Source organism: Nipponia nippon, unplaced genomic scaffold, assembly GCF_047370975.1.
Source record: "Nipponia nippon isolate SJK-2023a ecotype South Korea unplaced genomic scaffold, ASM4737097v1 scaffold_17, whole genome shotgun sequence".
Classification (NCBI taxonomy): Eukaryota; Metazoa; Chordata; class Aves; order Pelecaniformes; family Threskiornithidae; genus Nipponia; species Nipponia nippon.
This window is the reverse complement of record NW_028262333.1, coordinates 840,357-860,331: the sequence shown is the minus strand read 5'-3', so window position 1 is coordinate 860,331 and position 19,975 is coordinate 840,357. Positions and strand designations below refer to the sequence as shown.

At 57.9% G+C, this 19,975-nt stretch overlaps 1 protein-coding gene across 4 annotated transcripts in view; it reads left to right on the top strand.

The window, feature by feature from the left end:
- The first annotated feature begins 1,309 nt into the window (after window positions 1-1,309).
- ADRB2 (adrenoceptor beta 2) overlaps window positions 1,310-19,975 on the top strand; it is a 35,614-nt gene continuing 16,948 nt past the window's right edge. The window contains exons 1-3 of one of the 4 annotated variants that reach the window (XM_087754065.1): window positions 1,895-1,955; window positions 2,074-2,746; window positions 7,135-8,567. In XM_087754065.1, the coding sequence (XP_087610191.1) occupies window positions 2,074-2,746; window positions 7,135-7,460 (999 nt within the window). In that variant the 5' untranslated portion in view covers window positions 1,895-1,955 and the 3' untranslated portion in view covers window positions 7,461-8,567. Of the gene's footprint in view, window positions 2,767-7,134; window positions 8,568-19,975 lie in introns of those variants that run through there. The other 3 variants (XM_087754063.1, XM_087754064.1, XM_009472236.2) reach the window with 3 other exon arrangements.

Below are 19,975 nucleotides of genomic sequence, written 5' to 3'. Positions count from 1 at the left end.
CGGAGACGGCTGCCAGCGCCGGGCCCTCGGCGCCGCGGCACAGCCTCGCCATCCGGAAAAAACGGGGCGGAATTGCGAAGCCCCGCCAGGCTCCGGCGGCTGACGTGTTTCAAACGAGATTTAACATTAGTAACTGCTTAATTGCTATCGAAGGCGGGAGTCCTCCACTGCCTCTGCCGCAGGAGGGCCATGGTGCAGCACCCAACGAGACACTGGGCAAAAGCAGCTCTTTCTGTTCTCCCTTTCTGTGGCGTAAGGAGATTTTAGAGCCGCAGCCTCCAGGCTTCGCTGTCACCTCCGCGAGCCCCGCGGGGCCTGCAGGCAGTGTGACGTGTCTCTGCGGGGAGCAGCACGAGGCTGGACGGTGTCAGTACCGAGCAACGGGCAGAAATGAAACTCCAGCGGCAGCGTCGGCTCCCGTTAGGTTAGGAGGAAGTTTGCGGGATTCCTCGGTCCTTATTTAGCCAATTTGTCTGCTTTGGCGGGAAATCTTGCGATGGTGCCGGGGCTGCAGCGTGGCAGCGCACCGCCGTCCCCCAGCCTCCCGCCCGGCCGGCGCCCCTGGGACAGCCGAGGGGTGCCCGTGCCCCGGCCGGCGCCGGGGGTTCTGGGCTGGGGCCGCAGAGGCGCCCCGCCACCCCGGCTGCCTGGGTGCTCGCCGGGGCGGGGCTGGGGGTGCTGGGCGGGGGGGGGCCGGGGGGGACAGAGACCCGGGTGACGTCCCGGCACTGTCACCGGTGGGGTGGGGGCTCTCGGGAAGGCCAGACCCCAGCGCCCAGCCAGGGACGAAGGCGCTGTGAGCACCAGCAGCGTCCTCAGGATTTTCCTGGAGACACCTGGGGACACCCCGGGGCGGGGAGCACACGGGGTGCGTGGGTGGGGCGGGGGGTGCGGGGACACCCGCGGGGCAGGGAGGAAGGCATGGGGACGCTGCAGGGCAGGCAGCGCCTGGGGGTGGAGAGCACAGGGACACCCCGGGGCGGGGACACGCGTGGGCGGGGGGGGGGGGGGGAGCAGACGTGGAGCGGGGGGGACGCGGGGCGGGGACGCGCGTGGGGCGCGGGCAGCCCGCGCGGGGGGGGGGGGAGCACGCGTGGGGCGGGGTGCGCGGGGCGGGGACGCGCGTGGGGCCGGCGGCCGGGGCGCGGGGGGTGCGAGGGGCGCGCGGGGCGCGGCGCGGGCTGCCATTGGCTGGGGCGGGCTGATGTCACGGCGGGCGTTGCTATAAGCGGCGCGGCGCGCGCGGGGCGCGGGGAGTCGGGCCGGCGCGCGGCCGCCGCGCGCGGGACGGGACGGGACGGGACGGGACGGGACGGGACGGGACGGGACGGGACGGGACGGGACGGAACGGAGCGGAGCGGAGCGGAGCGGAGCAGAACAGAACAGAACAGAACAGAACAGAACGGGAGCGGAGCGGAGCGGCCCCAGGCACCCACGGCGGGGGCGCCCCCGCGCCCAGCCCGCCCCGCACCTGCCGTCCCGTATGCGCGGCGCCCGGTGCAGCGCTGCCGCCGAGGAGCCCTAGGCAAAGCCGAGCCCCCGTCGCCTGCCCGGGGGGCTGCTGGGGGGGCCATGGGGGTGGCGGGCACCGAGCTGCCCGGCGGCAACGCCAGCGCCAACCAGAGCGCCGCCGACCCCACGGTGTCGCGGGACGTGTGGATGGTGGGCATGGGGATCCTCATGTCAGTGATCGTGCTGGCCATCGTCTTCGGCAACGTGCTGGTGATCACCGCCATCGCCCGGTTCCAGCGCCTCCAGACTGTCACCAACTACTTCATCACCTCGCTGGCCTGCGCCGACCTGGTGATGGGGCTGGCCGTGGTGCCCTTCGGCGCCAGCCACATCATCATGGAAATGTGGAAGTTTGGGAACTTCTGGTGTGAGTTCTGGACCTCCCTGGACGTGCTCTGCGTCACGGCCAGCATTGAGACCCTCTGCGTCATTGCCGTCGACCGGTACTTCGCCATCACCTCCCCCTTCAAGTACCAGAGCCTGCTGACCAAGAGCAAGGCGCGCCTGGTCATCCTCGTGGTGTGGGTGGTCTCGGCCCTCACCTCCTTCCTGCCCATCCAGATGCACTGGTACCGGGCAGACCGTGACGAGGCCATCCTGTGCTACGAGAGGGACACGTGTTGCGACTTCTTCACCAACCAAGCCTATGCCATTGCCTCCTCCATCATCTCCTTCTACTTGCCGCTTGTCGTCATGGTATTCGTGTACGCCAGGGTCTTCCAGGTGGCCAAGAAGCAGCTGCAGAAGATAGACAGGAGCGAGGGGAGGTTTCACACCCAGAACAAGGAGCAGGAGCAGAAAGGGGGAGCCGGGCACCGCCGTTCCTCCAAGTTCTTCTTGAAGGAGCACAAGGCCCTCAAGACCCTGGGCATCATCATGGGCACCTTCACGCTGTGCTGGCTGCCCTTCTTCATCGTCAACATCGTGCATGTCATCCAGGACGACATCATACCCAAGTACGTGTACATCCTCCTGAACTGGCTGGGCTACGTCAACTCTGCCTTCAACCCCTTGATCTACTGCCGGAGCCCGGACTTCAGGTACGCCTTCCAGGAGCTCCTGTGCCTCCGCAGGTCCGCCCTGAAGATGTACGCCAACGGCTACTCCAACAGCAACGGCAAGAGCGACTACAACGAGGAGGACAACGGCTACCCCCTGGCATCGGACAAAACCTGCGAGCTGCTGTGCGAGGAGGGCTCCTTCCCTCGCCCCCAGGACTTTTTGCACTGCACAGGTACTGCGCCTAGCGGGTAGCGGCGGGACGCGCGGGCTCTGGCGCAGCACGCATCGGGGCTGCAGAGGAGCGATGGAAAAGCGACCCCCCACTCGTAGTAATAATAATAATAATAATTAATAATAATAATAATAATCCTCTGCACCTAAAAGCTGGTGGCTGCGAGAACCCCGGATTCGGCGGCCCTCCTGCCCAGGGGCGGGGGGTGCCGGGGCAGGGGCGGGCGGGCTGCCGGGCTCTGCTGCGGGGGGCTCGGCCCCGGCTCCCCGGAGCGCGGCGGGGGGGTTCAGGCTCGGCCCGGGCGGGGCTCGCTGGCCGCCGCCGCCGGCGGGAGCGGCGCGGGGGCTGCAGCCGCCCGCCCCGGGGGGTCCTCCCGCTTCCCTCCGGGGGCCGCGGGAGCGCTGCCCGGCCGGGGGCGGCCCGGGGGCCGTGCGGGGGCCCTTGCCCTCGGCGGGGCGGTTTGACCAAGGCGCGCTCTTTCTGCCGAGTGCCGCGGGACTTCTGCCGAGGTAACAGAAACAAACGGCCCCGAACGCGAGGCTGTGGCTGCGGGAGGCAGGACCGCGGCACCGGGGAGTGCTGCTGCGACCCCAGCCCGCCCTTTTGTTGGGGCTCCCCGCACAGCATCTGAGCCGCCGGTTTAACTTCAGGTCTCCAACGGCGGCGAGGCGGGGAGGTGGGAAAGGAGGAGATGGTTCATCTTCTCAGCGCCGCTCCGGCCGCGGGACGGCTGTAGGTTGCTTGCTTGGTTTGTGGAGGGGCTTTTCGCTTCGCGGCAGGATTTGCGGCTCGGTGCCGGGCTGCGGGAGCTGGCGGCGGGGGGGCGGGGGGGGCCGGGCCGGGCCCTGCTGCCGGGGGCTGGCTCTCTGAGGGTCCCAGCTGGAGGGAGGAGGCGACCGGGCTGGGAAGCGGAGCTCCCCTCTCGCCTTCACCGGCGGCCGCTGCGTGCCAGGCTGGAGCCGGGGGCTGGGCGAGTGCGGGGGCTTTTCCGAAACGCTCGGGACGGGGGACGCCGGTGCTGCCGGGAGCTGTCGGCGCTCCGTGGGGCCGCCGTGTCCCGCGGGGGTGCTCGGCACCGCCTGTCTGCGGCTCCCCCGCCCCGCGCAGTTCCGCGCCCCTGCCCCGCACCGCGCGGGTTTTGCTTGCGCGGCTGCTGCGGACTCGCCGGTCGGTTTGGGGACGGGCGCGTCCCCGGCAGAGCTGGCTTTGCAGGGGGGTGACCGGCCGGGGTGGCCCGGAGCTGGGTCCCCGGGGGCTGGGACCCCCCGCTGCGGGCGGCAGAGGGGGTCTGGGGCAGCGCTGCAAGGAGACTGGGGAGGTGGGAGGCGGGGAGGGCGAGCGGAGCGGGGTTTCTGGCTGCGAGGCCTCTTTGCGGTCCCCGTGTGGCCCTGGCTCTCCTGGCCGCCCTGAGAAGGACTTGCCCCAAGCGCTGGTGCCGCAAGGGGCAGCCCCGGGGAGGCGGGAGGGGAACCCCCCGGACCGGGATCGCCGCCGCTCTCTGCTGCGGCCGCTGCAAGGTGCAGGGCAGCAACCAGCTCCTCCTGGAGCCCTCGCACCCCTCATGGCAAAGCTTCTGTGGGGCTGGGGTGTGGAAACTCCTATGCTCCCTTCTTTCCCAAAATGGACCTGATCCTGCTTGGAAAGGGTGCTGGGCACCCTAGCCTCTGGAGGAGGCTGGGCTCCTCTAGCCCTGTGGCAGGGGCTGGCTCAGCTCCGCTTGCCACCTCTCCTGCTCAGCACTACAGCAGCGGCAGGGAACGTGCCTGAGAGCCCTTCCCTCCTGCCTCTCCTCTGCTTCGATGCCGGCGCCTGCCAGTGCCCTCACGCGCTGCCTTGGTGGGGCTCTCGGCAGTGCCCGACATCCTCCGAGCGGGAGCCGCTTGAGCAAAGGCGGGCTGCGATGGCACGGTGCAGGGTGTGAGGCCCCGGGCCGGCAAAAACCTTTGCTCCGCAGATAAACGTGAGCAGGCTGTGGGAGCAGGGGGAGAGCCGGCACGGGGTCCCGGCAGCCAGGTGCTGTTTGCTTCATGGTGTACACGGGCTGAAATGTGTGCGGCCAGAGGGCCGCGGAGTCGGGGTAGGTACACACGCTCGGGCTAGAGATGCACTGTAGTTCGGTGCGGGCCATGATTATTCTGTAGCATTCAGCGGGAACTGAAAACGTGAAAATGAACCTCTTGATCGTAGCGATCCATATCGCCTGTGTTGCTGTATCCCCAGCGTTTTTAATCTTGCCCGTCACTTGCCGTATTTTGCGACACCCAGGGGCAGCGGGGAGCAGGGGCCGGGGGGGAGGAGGTGTCCCGCAGTGACAGCCAGCTCCTGGCCTGGGGTCAGCAGGCTCCGCAGCCAAACTCCCCCCGGCGCTGGCGCAGGAGCCTCCAGCACAAAGAAATCCAGTGTCCACATTTCGGTTGCTGTCTGTATTTTTACCAGTAGTAATTATTTGCATTTGAGTAGCATATGTTGTGGACCAGGACTTTGTTGTCCAAATAATCGCTCTGTTTGTTTGGCTGGCTGTGTTCCTGCTTCAGATGTTGCGGCTGTATGTGGCCAAGGCTGAGAGGCGAGCAAGCGGCTACCTGCAGAAGCACTCCGGCATCCACAGTGCCGGGGTGCGGAAGGGGCAGGGGCCGCTGGGCTCTTTGCACTGGGCAGTTGACCTCAGTACACCGACGCTCAGCTACGGTGTTAGGAAACCCCAGGCTTGCAATGAAGTCTGAGTGTTGAAGAACTGATTTCTTTCCTCTAAGGCAACGTTAGTAAAACTGGTGAAGTACAAACTGCAGTTCTGGGGGCAGCTGGAATCGAAAGAAATATCGGAGGAAAAAATATTATGGCATCACCAAAGCTGAACCTGGCAAACCTTCCCTGTTCCATGGCTGAAAAAGAAGAGCTGTGTAAAGGGATCCTTTGGCCTGTTAAAATACTTTGTAATAAAAGGATAGTTTTATAGATACATGCTAGGCATTAAAAAGTGGAGCATTGAAGTCGGGACACTAGCTGCTTAAATTGATTTTAGGGTATTTAGGATTGATTGATTTTAGGGTACTTAGGATTTTACAGGAGCAGAGAGTTGGCTCAGGCTAAATACATCTGCTAAAACACACAGCGATGACTGCATTTGAGGAAAATCACTGTGACAAAATACCAAATTCTTACTGCAAACAGAGCAGGCTGGTTTCTGCCTCACGGCACTGCCGCGAAGGTGGACAGAGCACGGGTGGGATGCTGCCCGTGCATACAGCTAACGGGAGCTTCGCGGTACCTTCACTGCTTTTAGCCACTTTGGCCAAACAGATTGTTGTTGTTTTTAAAGTCTTAGTCAAGATGAGCATCACAAATGCAGTTTTTGTGTTGTTACAAAATACCGTCCTCGCTGTCGGTTCTGCTGGTGAGCTGGGCAGCTGCAGTTCCCACGTCAGGGGCCGTCTTTGCTTTGTCCTCCAAAACAGGCAGAGTATGGAGAGCTGCTGAGTTATGTCAGTCCTTTGCCTCTGTGGGAGCATTCTTGGAGAGCTTTTGCTTTCTGGGAAGCCCAGGCCTTGAAATATAACCTGCTGCTTGCTCCAGCACTGGGGAGGTGTGGAAGTGCGAGGGGAGCTGGCGGAGGGGATGGGGTCTGGGTGCAGGTCCCCACTGCAAGCTCGACTCGAGCATCTCTTAAGGGCTGGCTGCTCCCAGAGTGCCTCATATCCCGAATTGTTCAGCAATTCCTAATGCACAGCACTGCCTGTCAGCACACATCGTGTTGCCGCGGGGCGCCGGGGTGGGCGCGCGGAGCTCGGCCTCACCCGTGGAGCCGGGTCCACAGCTGGCAGCCTCCCCGTGGGACCCCGGTCTAAGGACACAGCCAAGGCAGCGGGCACGGCAGAGAGGGAGGGAAGAGACTTACGTTACCAAATGCGCCCAAATCTTTAAAAACAGGCCAGGGATTAGTAGGGCAGAAAGGAGAGCCCAGCTTCTCCGGAGGGGGAGCGGATGCGTGAGCGGCACACGACGTGCTTTTCAGCTCTCCCACGTCACAGCCGCTGGGCTTTTCAAAGGGCTTGTTTATGTATTTATTTACTGTAAGGGTCATGTTTTTGCCGTAGAGGGGAGGGTATTGACAGGCTAGGAGTAAACAGCAGGCTGGGATCCATCTCCCAGCATCTCTTGCCCTTCTGGTATTTCAGTGCTCCTGCTGCCAGGAGGCTCCAACACCCGCCCTGGCGAAGGGAAGGGCTTTTGTCCCCCTCCCTTTGCCAGTCCTCTGCTTCCGAGTGTTTGTTTTCAGTGGTACGATGAATCCATTTCCCAAGGAGAGGGGTTTATGAGCATGTTCATTCCTCTGGCAGGAGGGAGGATGTCCTGTCTTGCATGTTCCCTTCTCTGCTTTCTGTCAGCAGATAGAAAGTTGCCATCCTTCCAAAAGCAGCAGGGAAGGAAAGGTTTCCTGACCGACGGTGGCAGCGCCTGGCCGTGTCCCTGCGCAGCGAGGATGGAAAGGGGGACCGGGGACGGTGCCTGCTGGTCTGCTCGCCAGCATCGCCCGTCTTCCCCCTCCCCAGCTGCCTCTGCAGAAGCACCCAGCCCTGGTGAAGCACCTCGTACCTCGGCTGACCCGCAGCTTTTGCTGACCTGTAAGACGGTATCGGTGCCTGCGCTGCAGGTTTGCAGTGTGCGTGGTACCCAGGGTGGCTCTTCAGGCTCAGATGAGCAAGGGCTGTTTTGAAAAGCTGCCCTGGCCTTGGAGGTTCTTCTCAGCAGAGAGGTGGTGTGACCCCAGGCTCCCCGAGACTAGTGTTCTGCAAGGATTAAGGTCCCTTTCATCCCTGTTTTTACACTTGTGCTTGGTTTCTCAGGCCCATGAGTGGGACCACAGCCACTCTTTGGCATCTCCTCCCTGTGCAACAAGGTCTCTTTTGGCGGGAAAGCTTGGCTCTTTCTGAGACTTGAACCCAGCAGCTTGAGCATTTCTGCCCCTTGTTATTCTTCTATTGGAGGTGTTTTGAAAGCGAGCGTTAGTCCTAACCTCTCTTCCTAGGGGCAAAGAGAACATCTTGCAATGAGCACACATCCCGGGCTGCGGAGACACCGTCATTTGGCAGCTGGGGTAGCTACACCCTCTTATCAGAGACATTCCTGCGGTGTGACCAGCGGCACGGGTCACCCATGGGGACCTGTAGGTGCTTTTTGTCGTATTACAGAGCAGGGCAGCGATATTTCACCCAGCGCTGCCTCTTGGGAGATGCACTACGGCTGCTCCTTGAGGGCCCCAGCTGCAGCTGGCAGCACGGGCAGGCCCTGTGCCACAACCCAGGCTCGTGTTTGCCTGCCGCAGGACAAAGTACAGCCAGCTCGGTCGGGAGCACAAACGCTCCCCTGGGGTCTTAGTGACACAACCTGGGTGTAGACAGAGCAGTGCATGCTCGAAACTGGAGTTTACACAGACCTTGGAAGGAGGTTATCTCTCCTGGTAAGCGTTGTAAGAGCAGGGCACAACCCTGATTCACCTGGGTTTGGCAGTGGGTATCTGCGTGTAAGGGTGATGAATCAAGCAGAGTATTTCAGGGGGCATCGAGCCTCTACAGATGTCCTTCATCATGAAAAACGCGAATCTGCTGCTTCTCCATGCATGCAATTTCTGTTTTTCCCCTGCTTTCTCACCCTCCCAATGGCAGGAGCGTACAACTGAATTTCAGTGCGATATTGTCAGTGCCAACGTGAGTGGATTGGGAAATATTTACTTGTTTACTGTCCTTGGTAAGGTCATTTTTGCACAAGTGCATATATAATTAGATATATGTGTGTATATTTGTGTATATATATGTCCATTATCTATATAAAGCGATATTAGATCTGTACATAAACAAGGAAATGTAAAAGTGCTTTGTTGTGCTAGGTAGGTACATAGATGAAGGTCTGTATGTTGAAGAGTTTGAGTATTTATTGCAGGTCCTATTGATTGACATTGTGTTTAAATAAAGAGTATTTATGGTATGCTCGTAGTCAAGTGTCCGTGCTTAAAGCTGTTTTGCTGGCTGTATTTCCCCTATACTCTCCAAGACTCTTCCAGTGGGTCCTGCAGGGCTCATTAGCCAGCCCAACACCCGAACAGGCTGGTGCTGGCGGGGCGGCACACCCAGCCTCCTCCCGTGGACGAGAGTTTCACGAGTTCGTGCAGCGCTTTGGGCCCTGGAGAGGGTGAGGAAGTTCCTCGCCATAAAAGGGCCTCTCTGGTTTTCACCTCTTGTGTCAGGGTGCGCAGGCAAAGTCGTTTTTAAAAATCCTCCTGCTCTTCTGCCTGTTTGGACTTGAAACAGCGGCAGCCTGGAGTGGCTGCTGTGGCAGAGCAGGGCTGCTGCAGGAGCGCCGACCGGTACAGCTGGGGCCTTTAATCCTCTATGGCTGGTCACCAGTGCCAGCCTTCCCTGGGACTGGGAGGAAACACAGGTGTCCAGTGCAGAGACCGTTGGGATGGGAAAGGCGAAACACTACCAAATGCACGCAGGGCTTGTCCGTAAAGCCCGGTGCTGTTTCTGCTCTGCTCCGGCCCAGAAGCGAGCCCCCATGCCGGCATTGTGGCAGGACTGAATACGGACTCTGCTCCCTCTCATCTGTTTGAGCCAGGCCTTACCTCGCCCAGGATGAACCGGCAGGGCTCCTTCGTCCTGGCTCCCACAGTGCAAACACTGTGCTGCAGCTGCTCCGGCTGTGCTGGGCTGGAGCTTGGGCTGGAAGCAGGGGTGATGGGGTGGATTGCCCTGCAGGAATGGGGTGCCAGCAGCACAGTCTGGCAGGTCACTCTGTCTGTCCCAGGTTGCTTTAGCTCCCTGTTGTCCTGGTGCTCTTGCTGCTTCAGGTGGGGGTGAAGAAAGAGCATGGTTCATGTCAAGCAGGATCCCAGCCCAGCCTGTTGCAATGACAAGTATTTTGCATTCTTTATGCCACTTAAGACCATGATGAAAATCTTGGCAGCAGAGGCTGGTGTGTGCCCTGCACATTTTGAGGCTTCTCCTTTCCAGAAACAACAGCAGAGAGGCATTGTGCGGCTTGGACAGGGAGGGACTACACCAGGCACTGCCAAAACACGGCCCAAATTATAACAATTTATGGGTTTGTAACTTTGTGCTTTCAAGGGACAGAGAGCCCCAGCTAGAAATACAAGCTGTTGCTGACTGCAGGGGTCCTGAAGAGGGAATCGGAGTCAGACCTTCAGCATCTGGCGGGGGGGAGCTGCCATCCAGCTTCCCCCACCCCAGTTAAAACGGGACATTCAAACTGGAGAACGTTTCATATCCCACCTTATGGAAAGGTGCTTGATCCTAAGAGGTGCTTAGAGCGCAGTCCCTACTTCGCAGCACCTTCGGTGATGGCCCTAAGGCTCCCAGCAGCCGATCCTGGCTCTGGTCCTCCAGCGGTGCCAAGGAAAGGCATTAGGAAACCACGGCGGCCACTGCCAGAGCTACCTGCGGTCTCGCAGGCATGACTTCATTGCAGGCTTAGGCAACAGGAGCAACGGCGAGAGGATCTCACCAGCCCTAGAGACGGTCCGAACGCAGCTCCCCACCTCCTCGGCAGCTCGGGGGGTTTGGGCTCCACCGCTGAGCTCTGCGGCCTCAGTCCAGTCCTGAGAAATGCATAAGCAGCAAACGGCCTCTGGGAAGCCCCTGCCAAGTCGCTTCTCCCTCATGTAAATATTTTTTCCTCTTAAGTGTATGCGAGTGTGAAAAATCCCTCCTTAATCTTTTTTCCTCTCTGGCTGAAGGACACGCTTGTTCATCCCTGGGTGGGGACTGCCCTCATCTTGGTGTTTTGCAGCCATCAGCCTAAGCCGGAGCCACACTGCCGAAAACATTTCTTATTGCCCCCACAGCCGTGCCGCTCTTCCTGCCGCCCAAGCCCGCTGGCGTCAGATCAAACGATGGGCGCCTGCCACGATGGGCGCCTGCCAGGCTTTTACGCTCCTTGGTGGCTGTCGGGTGGGGGTCCCATGGGCTGCAGTGTGTGGACAGCAAACTGGTTAGTCAGCCTTGAAGGACCCTCCAAAAACAGTGCAAAATATCCATGGGGTTGCAGGGTTCCTGCTCCAAAGACTGAAATTCCCATCCTATTGTATTGGTCTCGTGTCTGGAAATGAGTGGCAGTTTTTCCTGAGAAAAACTGGAGCAGAAGCCCCAGATGAGTTTCTGTAGGCCTGGCCCTGGAAGCAAAGGGCTCAGTGAGAGAGATGCTGATGTTCCAATACTCACTGAGTAGACAAAGGAAGGGTGCCTGCACGTAGCAGAGGTAGTGGAAGCCCTGATGTATCTACATGCAGGGGAGCAGGGTGGAGGAGCTGCGTAGGTGCCTGTTCACTGGGGAATCTCTTCTGCCTGTTCAGATGTTTTCTTACTCTCCATTCCCCCCACCTGGCTGTCCTGCTTGGGAATGGGTGGGATCGGGCGCAGGCTGAAAGGGAGGACTGTGAGGAGAAGCATCCGTGAATTTTTGTATCAAGGCTGTCCCCCCCCCTTCCAGCCCTCTGCTTGGGACTTCAGCCAAGGTCCTTGTCTCACCAAAATAAGATGTTGCTGGTGGTGGTTTCAGAGAGGAAGCGTGCCAGCACGGTGGCCAGCCTCGCACAGGAGAACGATGCTGAGATAAATCCGTATCGGCCTTGACTGTAGGTCTTTCGTGATACCTCATTGTAGCCCAGGTCCTACTGTGATCCTCTGCCTTGACCTGAGTCTGGCTGAGCATGGGTCGGGCTCAAAAGCTGGAGTGCAGAGCTGCTGGGTGCAAAGGGCTGTACAAACAGGTTTGTAGCTAAAGAAGAGGAGAAAGAAAGAGTTCCCTTGTGCTCAGATGAGAAACACCCTCGTAGCAGCCCAGCAGTTCGATATGGAGAGATGCTGACTTTCTAGGCTGGGTTTTAGGATGGTCTCCCAGGGGGATTTGCTGTGCTGGGCCCTGCGATGCCTCTCCTGCCCCTGCACCTTCCCCCGTGCCTTGCTAGGCTCTGGGTAAGCTAGCCCAGTGGAAGCGGGACCTCCTTCCACCCAGCTTGCCGTATGGAAGACGACCATGCTGTGAACCGTCAGGTCACGGAATTGCCGTTGGGATGGGTGTTGCTCTGTTCCTGTGCTCTTGTTGAGCTGGACTGCAGTGCCGGTGCAGGGGTGTAAGCTGGAAGGTAACTGGTGGCATGGGTGGTGACAGGGACTCAGCCAACGCTCTGCATAAGCCTGCTTGCGGCAGGGTCAGTGTCTGCTTGCAGCGGTCCTTGATGTGGAAGGTGGGAGGGGAAGGGAGGTGCTTTCATGGTTGGGCTGGAGGGGTAGGTGTTACGCAGTGTGACAGTTTTTTCTCGCACAGACACCAGCGCAGTGTCTTACCCTGGATGGCGTTTTGCTTTGGCTTGCGGTGGGTGCTGGTAGGTACCTGCCTTTCTCTGCGGCTCAGAGACACCCCTCCCCTTGTCGTCTCCTGGCAAGCACAGGTTGTCCTCTTCTTTTCTGCTTCATGGAAGTGGAGTCATCTGTGAACTTGCCAGGTTTTGTACAACGGAGATGTTAGCACACTCCCTGCTGTGGGAGATGGGGCCCTGAGCAACGTCAGTGGTGGTGGCGGTGGAGCGGCCATGAAGGCAGGTCCCACCCAAACCTGGAGCTCCTGCTGTCTCCAGCTGAGAGACAAGTACAGAGATACAGACTAGAAGTATATGCCATTGCAGATGTGGAAGTGGGGAAGGCAGTAAGCTGGGGGCACAACCCACGGCTATTGGAGTTAATTCATATCACTTCAGCACAGCAGCCGAGGCAAAGGGGAGCTGTAGGGGGAAGACATGGGAGGACAAAGGGGGAGCAGAACCACAGAAAGACACTTTGTGACTCAGGACAAGGTGGCCATTCCTCAGTAACTGCACCGCAGGATTTGTTCAGCTCGTTTTAAAGCTGGCTGTGTGGTTCCCCGTCCCTCCAGGGCTCCCTGCTGCAGAGAAAGACCCTTCGTAAAAGGGGATCCTCAGGGTACCTATTTATAGCATGGAAACCCCTCCAGGAGAGTCATCCAGCCCTGAACGAACATCCCCCGTCCCCGGCAGCAGAGCGATGGACAGGCTGTTCCTCCTGCCGTCCCAGCCCCTCCTTCGCAGGCCCCCAGCTGACATTTGCTAGCAGACTGTAAGGGACAGTTGCAGGCATCTCTCCGCGGCGCAGGAGGTGATGACACACCGGCTGCCGCCGCGCCGGGCTGGCAGGGCTGGAGGAGGCAGGGAGAGGGGCAGGGTGCCGGCTGCTCGGCTGGGCTGCCTCTCGCTTGGCGGTGGGCAGGAGCCAAGTGATGGGAGGCGAGGGGCGCGTGCTGTTCCCAGAAGGGAAAGGTCAGGGCGCGGAGCCGCGGTGTGATCAGCCTCCGAGCCAGAGCCGGCGGCAGCAGGGCCGGGGGGCTGTGATTTCTAGGCATGACTTGTGGATGTTGGCCAGGAGAGCCAGAAATGAATTGGAGAGGGGGGAAAGGATTGTTGGTCTGAAGTGAAGCGTGGGGCTCTGCAGCAGTGCTGGCGAGGGGCACAAGGAGGTCTCCCTCCCGGTGTCCCCCCAGACCTTAGGGGGACCCCAGGAGGGGGTGCCGGGATTGCATCTGCTCGGGTTTGGTCTCGGGCCGGGCTGGCTCCAGCCCTCCATGCCAGGGGCAAGCCACCGCGGAGCAGCACGCTTGGACTCACTTGTTTGGCCGCAGGATAGGATTTTGGTTTGCTACAGTTAGATGGCAGAGCTTTGGGGATTTTCCTTTCTGACACGATTTGCAAAGCCAAAGGCTTATATCAAAGACAGAGTGATTCCAGGGATGTTTTCTTTCTCTGCCTAAGAATTCCCTTTAACATGCAAAACTCAGAAGGGGAAAGATAATGATAAAACTGGACAGTGCCAACTTTTTTAGCATAGGTTTGGACAACTGCAGCTCACTGAGGGCCTGTGTCTGTAAGGAGGCTTCCATCAGCTCTGCCAATAAAGTCATAAATGCAGTACAGACTGGTGATGAAAAAGAGCGAGAAAGAGAAGGACTCAAAGGAGAATGGTTGAAGGGACACGTGGAGGCAACCACAGAACAGAGGCAAAATGAAATATAGCCCAAGAGGAGTGTAAAAAGATGATGAAGAAACAAATGGAGATGAGCACTCGGTCCTAGGAGGATCAATGACTCAAGTGCCAGCAGGAAACTCACGGTGGAAAGCAAGAGGCTGGATCCCACGTGGAAGAGGAGGGAGAAGCTGGAAAGGGATTGCAGAAGGAGAAGAAACAGGGCTGGAAAATGCCATGACAGCAGGATCTGCATTTCAGTGCAGGCAGTTTGACTGGTGCCTCTTCCCTCCTCCGTTAGGAGGTTCCTTGTCTGCTTTCAGCCCGTATGAGTTCGGTTTAGCAGATCCGGCAGGAGGAAGGCGGCAGGACGAAGGCAGAGGGGACAGTTTCCCAGTGATACAGAAATGCTGGGGAACCACGGGTGAGAGAGGATGGCCATTAGAGAGGCAGTGCATGCACAGTTTGTTCCCAGTGTCGGGGGAGTTGTCCAAGGCAAGTGGCCAGCCTAATTTATGCTCCCAGAGTAGGGAAGGTGAGTGTTGGTTTATTTTTAAAGACGGGCTCCTCTGCCTTGCACCATGCCACCTCCTGCAGTGCGGTTCCAGTTTCAGGAAGAGCAGGGGAAAAATAACTTCAACCAAATGAAAAGATTCTGCTTTTACCTGTAAATGGCATCACATATTTTTGTCTCAAATCATTACTCTTCCCTCCTGCCTGGCAGAGCCAGTGTTGGAAGGCCTGGCCCCGCAAGCAAGCACTGCGGGAAGATGGCCCGGGCAGGGAGCAGGCAGGTGACGGGGCAGGGCAAGGGGTGATGTTTAAACCCAAATCACGCGGGCGATGAGCACGGCGAGGGCACACCGTGCCAGGGAGCTGCAGACCCCGCCAGCTGAGCCAGGTGGCCGTGCAGTGGGACCGCGTCGGGGGACTGTTGACAAGTTGGAGCTAGAATTTTTCCACCCAAGGCAGAACAAGCACCCAATTCACCGAGAGGGCTAGCGAGAGATAAAGGGAGGTGGTGTTTGAGCATTGCTTCAGCCGAGCATTTCAGAGGGGAGGCAGGCTGCTCGGCAGACGCTCCTGTCCCTTGTTGCCAATGCCTTGTGCAGGGTTTGGTTTCTCCTGGGGATGGGAGATGCTGAGGAAGAGCTGGCTCATTGCAGGCAACTGGTATGCAAGGAAAAGTTCTCTGCATCTGCAAACTGCAAGTAAGGATTTAAGTGGCCCAAGTTAGGTGTTCAAGTCACGCTGGTGAGCAGAGCCCTGTCCCTGCTGATGACTGAGTAGATCAGCTGGGACAGGGCATTCAGACCTAATGAAGGGATGCGGAGGGGGTTTCCACTGGAGAGGGATGAAAAAGAGACAACTGATCCTCCTGTCCAGTAAAAATCCAGCAAATCCTGGCCCTGGGTGTCACCTTTTCACTCTGCCAGTCTCAGGGCCAGGAGCCACAAGACAGCGGTATCAAGCCAGTCCCTAGTCACGTCCCATCCTAGCCGGACACTGGAGAAGGCACAGAGCATGTTGCACCCGTGCTGTGCTGCTCAGGTACTCTCCCTGAGCAGGGGAGATGCCTGCAACTGTCATCATCCCGTGTAGGCGTTGCCTTGCCTTGCGTCTCCTTGGGAGCGGTGGCTGTGCCTCTGCACTCCGGCTCTGCCCTGCAGCCTGCAGGATTGCCCAGCTCCAGAGCTGAGCCACAATGCTGGTGCCCAGCACCGTCCTGGAGCCCCGGCTGCTCCCAGCTGCTTTCTTCTGTTTGTGCTTTGGCGCCTGTATCTGTAGCTTACCCTCCTATTGCACAGGACTTGCACCTCTGGCATCCCTGCCTGTGACCGCTCCAACATGCCCATCAGCCCTTCCCGTGCTGCCATTGCAGCTGGGAAAGGGGAAACCTTTCATCCCTCCTCTCCTCCGTCCTGAGCTGCCTCTGGCCTCCGCCAAGACTTTTCCTCCATCTCCTTGGGGCAGTGGGAGACCCCCAAGGACCCGTGCTGGCAGAGCTGCCCCGACTGGGAGCAGAGAGCTGCACATCACGCTCACTCCGCTGGGATCAGCGCTGGAGCTCATGCGGAGCTGGAGCTGGGGAGGCAGGAGCCAGCAGCTGCTGGTCCAAACGGTGACCACAAAGGGAAGTCTTGGCATGGGTGCTGTGTTTTGCCAACACGATGCCTATGTGGGAGCCTGCGTGGCTGGTGGACCAGAATACATTAGCTTTCCTGCGCTGGCAACGGGCTTTGCCCGTTGCATCCAAGCATAAAACCTCTGAGCACAGAAGCGGTCTTTGCTGTTGGTGAAATGCCTCTCCAAACTCTCCCAACGTGGCAGGAGGGCGTTCCTTGGATCCAGGCAGGTGCTCTGATGGTGGAAAGGGGACAGGCCCAGTTTCAGCCACGTAGCCAGAGCAAAGAGCCGTCTCCAGCAGCCTGTGCGGCTCTTCAGCTCTGCTCAGGGCTGCAGGGACAGAATTCCTCTGGCGGTTTCAGAGTCAGGCGCTCCCGTCAGGCACCGCGGCACCCACACAACCCTGTGGGCTGGGTAGGAGCGGAGTGAAGCTCACGGGGCTTCATTCGGCACCCAGGAGCCCAGGGCTGAGTTATTTCATGGTGAAATTAGAGTTTCCCAGCAGACTTCTGCTGGAGTCAAGTGAAAAATGTGGCAATCTCTCCTTGCATTTTTTTAAGAAAGAGCTCCTATGGGTGGGATGACATGCTTGTGAGCATCCCTCAAAGGCTCACAAATCAAATGGCCAGGAAGAGTCCCTGCCAAATGCATTGCTTTTTAAATAAAAGCCATAGCTGGGGAGAGCAGCATCTTGATTTGGAATTTGGGGCAGACGTGCTTGGGTAGTGCCCGCTTGTTCTCTGGCTGGCGTTAGCTGGGGGTTTTAATTTCTGATGTCCACGAGTGCTGAAAGAATTAGAAGGTGGCTTAAAAAAAGCATTTTTTAATGTGTTTTCTATTCGGAGCCTCTACCTGTAGATAGAGGTGCCCAGAGAAAACCAGCGATGGACAACAGATGAAGACAGCCTGATGTCCATGCCTTAATACACCATCTTTGTTTCCCTTATTTTCCATCCCTCCCCTTCTGGAGCTGGGGCATTTGAGTCTTGCAACCAGGTTCTTTCCTGCAGCATCTTTTTTCTCCTCTTCCTTGTAGAAGATACCAAGACAAACCTGTGCGTTTGGAAAGTTCCCTCCCAGTCCTTGGCAGAAGGCAGGATTATATAAAGCAATAATTCACAATTTCCTCTCAGCCCCCAGGTTCCTTCCCGAGTTGTTGAAGCTTTGTGTAGAGCGATGATTTCCTCTAAAATGAACACAAGCTTGCTTCCTTCTCGGAGGCCGCTCTGCGCCTGCCAAGGTGCGATTAGGGAGGGTGTGGAGCGGGCGGTTCTGTCCTTCTGCAAGCACGCCTGCCTTTGCAGTGGGCGTCTCTGACAGGTATGGAGACAAATCGGGACAGCCGTCTCCCTGCCCCGGCGCGGCAATGGCCTTGGCGATAGGCAGGAGATGCAGCTGCGAGGTGCGAGTGGGGAGACGGGGTTTTCCCGCGAGGAGACCCACGGGAAGCGGTTGGGTGCCTGGGTGGCACCAGGGATGCTGCTTGGGCTTTGGCATCAGCATTGCTCCCAGAAGGTTTGCTGCTCTTAGTTTGCTTTTAATTTATCGTCTTGGGGTGTCTCCACAGTGCAAGACGTGCCAGCCAGCAGCTGTGGTTTGGAAGGGTCGGGTCAGCGCAGCTCACCGCGCCTGGTATGTCCATCGTGCACACTTGTCAGCGCGGCGAATGGGCCTGCGTTGCTGCGGCCATGCTATTTCCAGAGCCGGCAGTAACACGTGTGCGTGCCACGTGGCTAGCGTCAACACCGCTTTGCCAAGATGATTTTGCCGTGAGCAACTCCGGGGGACGTGCAGAGGGGCCCGCAGCTGCATCGTGCCCCAAGGACAGTCAGACCTCCCGTGGGGAGGTGGGAGCCGGGCAGGACCGGGACCTGGGCAAGACCCTGGCCGTATTCGGGTGTAAACCTATCCATGGGCCAGGTCCCAGCTGGAGTTGTCCTGCTGTGCAAGGCACCCTTGGAGGAACATGGAGATGCCCCCAGTCTCCAGTGTCTGTAGCCATCCCTGAAAAGCAGCCTGGGTTACATTGCCACTGGGTAGGGATTGTGCTGTTATTGAAGCACATGTGACTCGGTAGTGCCAAAATGTTTGTTCAGGCTTTGTACATAATTCCTCAAGACCTCAATCCTCTCTGAAGCACAAAGGCTTTTATGTGAGGTGCCTATTGAGTCGCAGGAAGAAATACAGCATGAAAATATCACCCTGTTCCATAGTGACAAACATCTACGATGCAGGATCCAGATTAGAAACCGACAGCGCTGAGGTCTGCGCTGCGCTGCGGTGACTCATCTCACATCTCGGTGCCTCGCCGCGCTCGCCTGCAAAATGGAGCCTGCCAGGCACGCGGCGCCTGCGAGAGCAGCGCCTCTGCAAGCGGCGTCCGGGAGCTTGGAGAGAAGATGCTTCACAACTGCCAGATATTGTCATTTCTTGGCTTCCGCAGCAGGAATCTGAACCTCAGCCTGATCCAATTTCACTTAACGATTAAACCCTTTTGTTACTTTGCCAGAGCTTACCTAGAGTGCCGTAAGACAACTGCCACTCGGTCATTACACCTCACCACCGAGAGGGTGAGAGGACAGGGCTAGATCCCCAAAGGATAAGATGCAACCCTTTGCTCCAAGAGGGCAACCCTTGCCTAGTAGCAGCAGAAAGCTATTTTGTGTTATATTTATCAGTCAGTCTTGAGTCATCCTGCCTAATCTAAAAGTGACTGCATCCCTTGCAAAGTTTCCTGTTTTCATTAACCCAAAGTATGCGTTATATTTCCTTCTTTCAGCTGATGACAAAAAAGGTTGTGTTTGCAGAGCACTCTCTTCTTTTCCCCCTGCTTCTTGCATGATTCATCCAGGGATGCCACATTCTTCTGCCTATGATACAAGAAGCAAGAAGCCAGCATGAAGGAGGCAATTGCATCACGAACGTTGGTGCAAATCAGGCCAGAGAAGTCGGCGGATGCTAATCGGTGCTTTTCTGTACACATGCTAATTATAGCATCAGCAAAGCCAGGTCCAAGCTATGGCTTTGCCTGAGGAAATCCCCAGTGATTTTAGCCAGGAGTTCCAATTACTGTTTGTTACAAGTAAATGACTAATAGAAACTAGACGTGTTAGGTCATCTTGTGCATTTCTGGAGGATTCCTCCACTATAGTGTAAACACAGGGATGGGGATATTGTGCTCAGAAGTCACCTGAAAGTTTTTCGTGCTGTGTTTGCCCTGCACGGGATGATGGTGTGCCCACCTCTGGGCAGAAGAGCCTGGGACACCCCAGAGGCACACGGTTTCCTATGCCTGTCCCCTCTGTTTTCCCCCCTTGCTCACAGTTATTCTGTTTCAGTCCTTGCTCGGGAGCATCCCCGTTCAAGGAGGGCAGCAGAGGCATGCCGGGGTCCTGCCCGCACTGCTCATCCCGTGCCTGTGCCATGCCTCTCACCGCAGGCATCCTCATCCCCATCCATAGCTCCTACAAAGGACGGCAATGCAAATAACAAGCACTTTACTGTTAATAATAGAGACAATTTAGAGATGAGCTGCTGAGTGATTAAAAGGCTGGCTGGACTGGTTTTTGAGGCGAGAATAATAGAGTGGAATGCATGTGTGCACCTCAGCTGCTCCACCTTTTATCTTCCTTACTTGGAAGTTGTTAACATTTGACTTCCAGTAATTTATGAAAAGCTCAGTTACGATTTCCACACAGACTCTCTCTGGATAGATTTCCATGCCACAGAAACCACTCTTTCATTGCACATCACGGGTTCTTTACTGGCCATTTTGGCACGCAGGTGGAAACTCCTGTGATCCTGAGCCCTGCTCTGTCCTCTCGCCATCGCAGCGAGCCCTTGTATCGCAGGGTCAAATGTGGAGGAATCAGACAACGCTACACAGCTGCTGGGCACTCTCTATAACAAGTCGGAGGCCTTCCGATTTCAATGCTGTCATAACTATGCAACTGATTTAAAATATAATAAACTTGAAAGCTCCTCCATCTCAGACCATCAGAGGGCTGTAGATGAGCTGCTTGAACCCCTCATAAATGCCAGGGCCGTCATTCCTGCA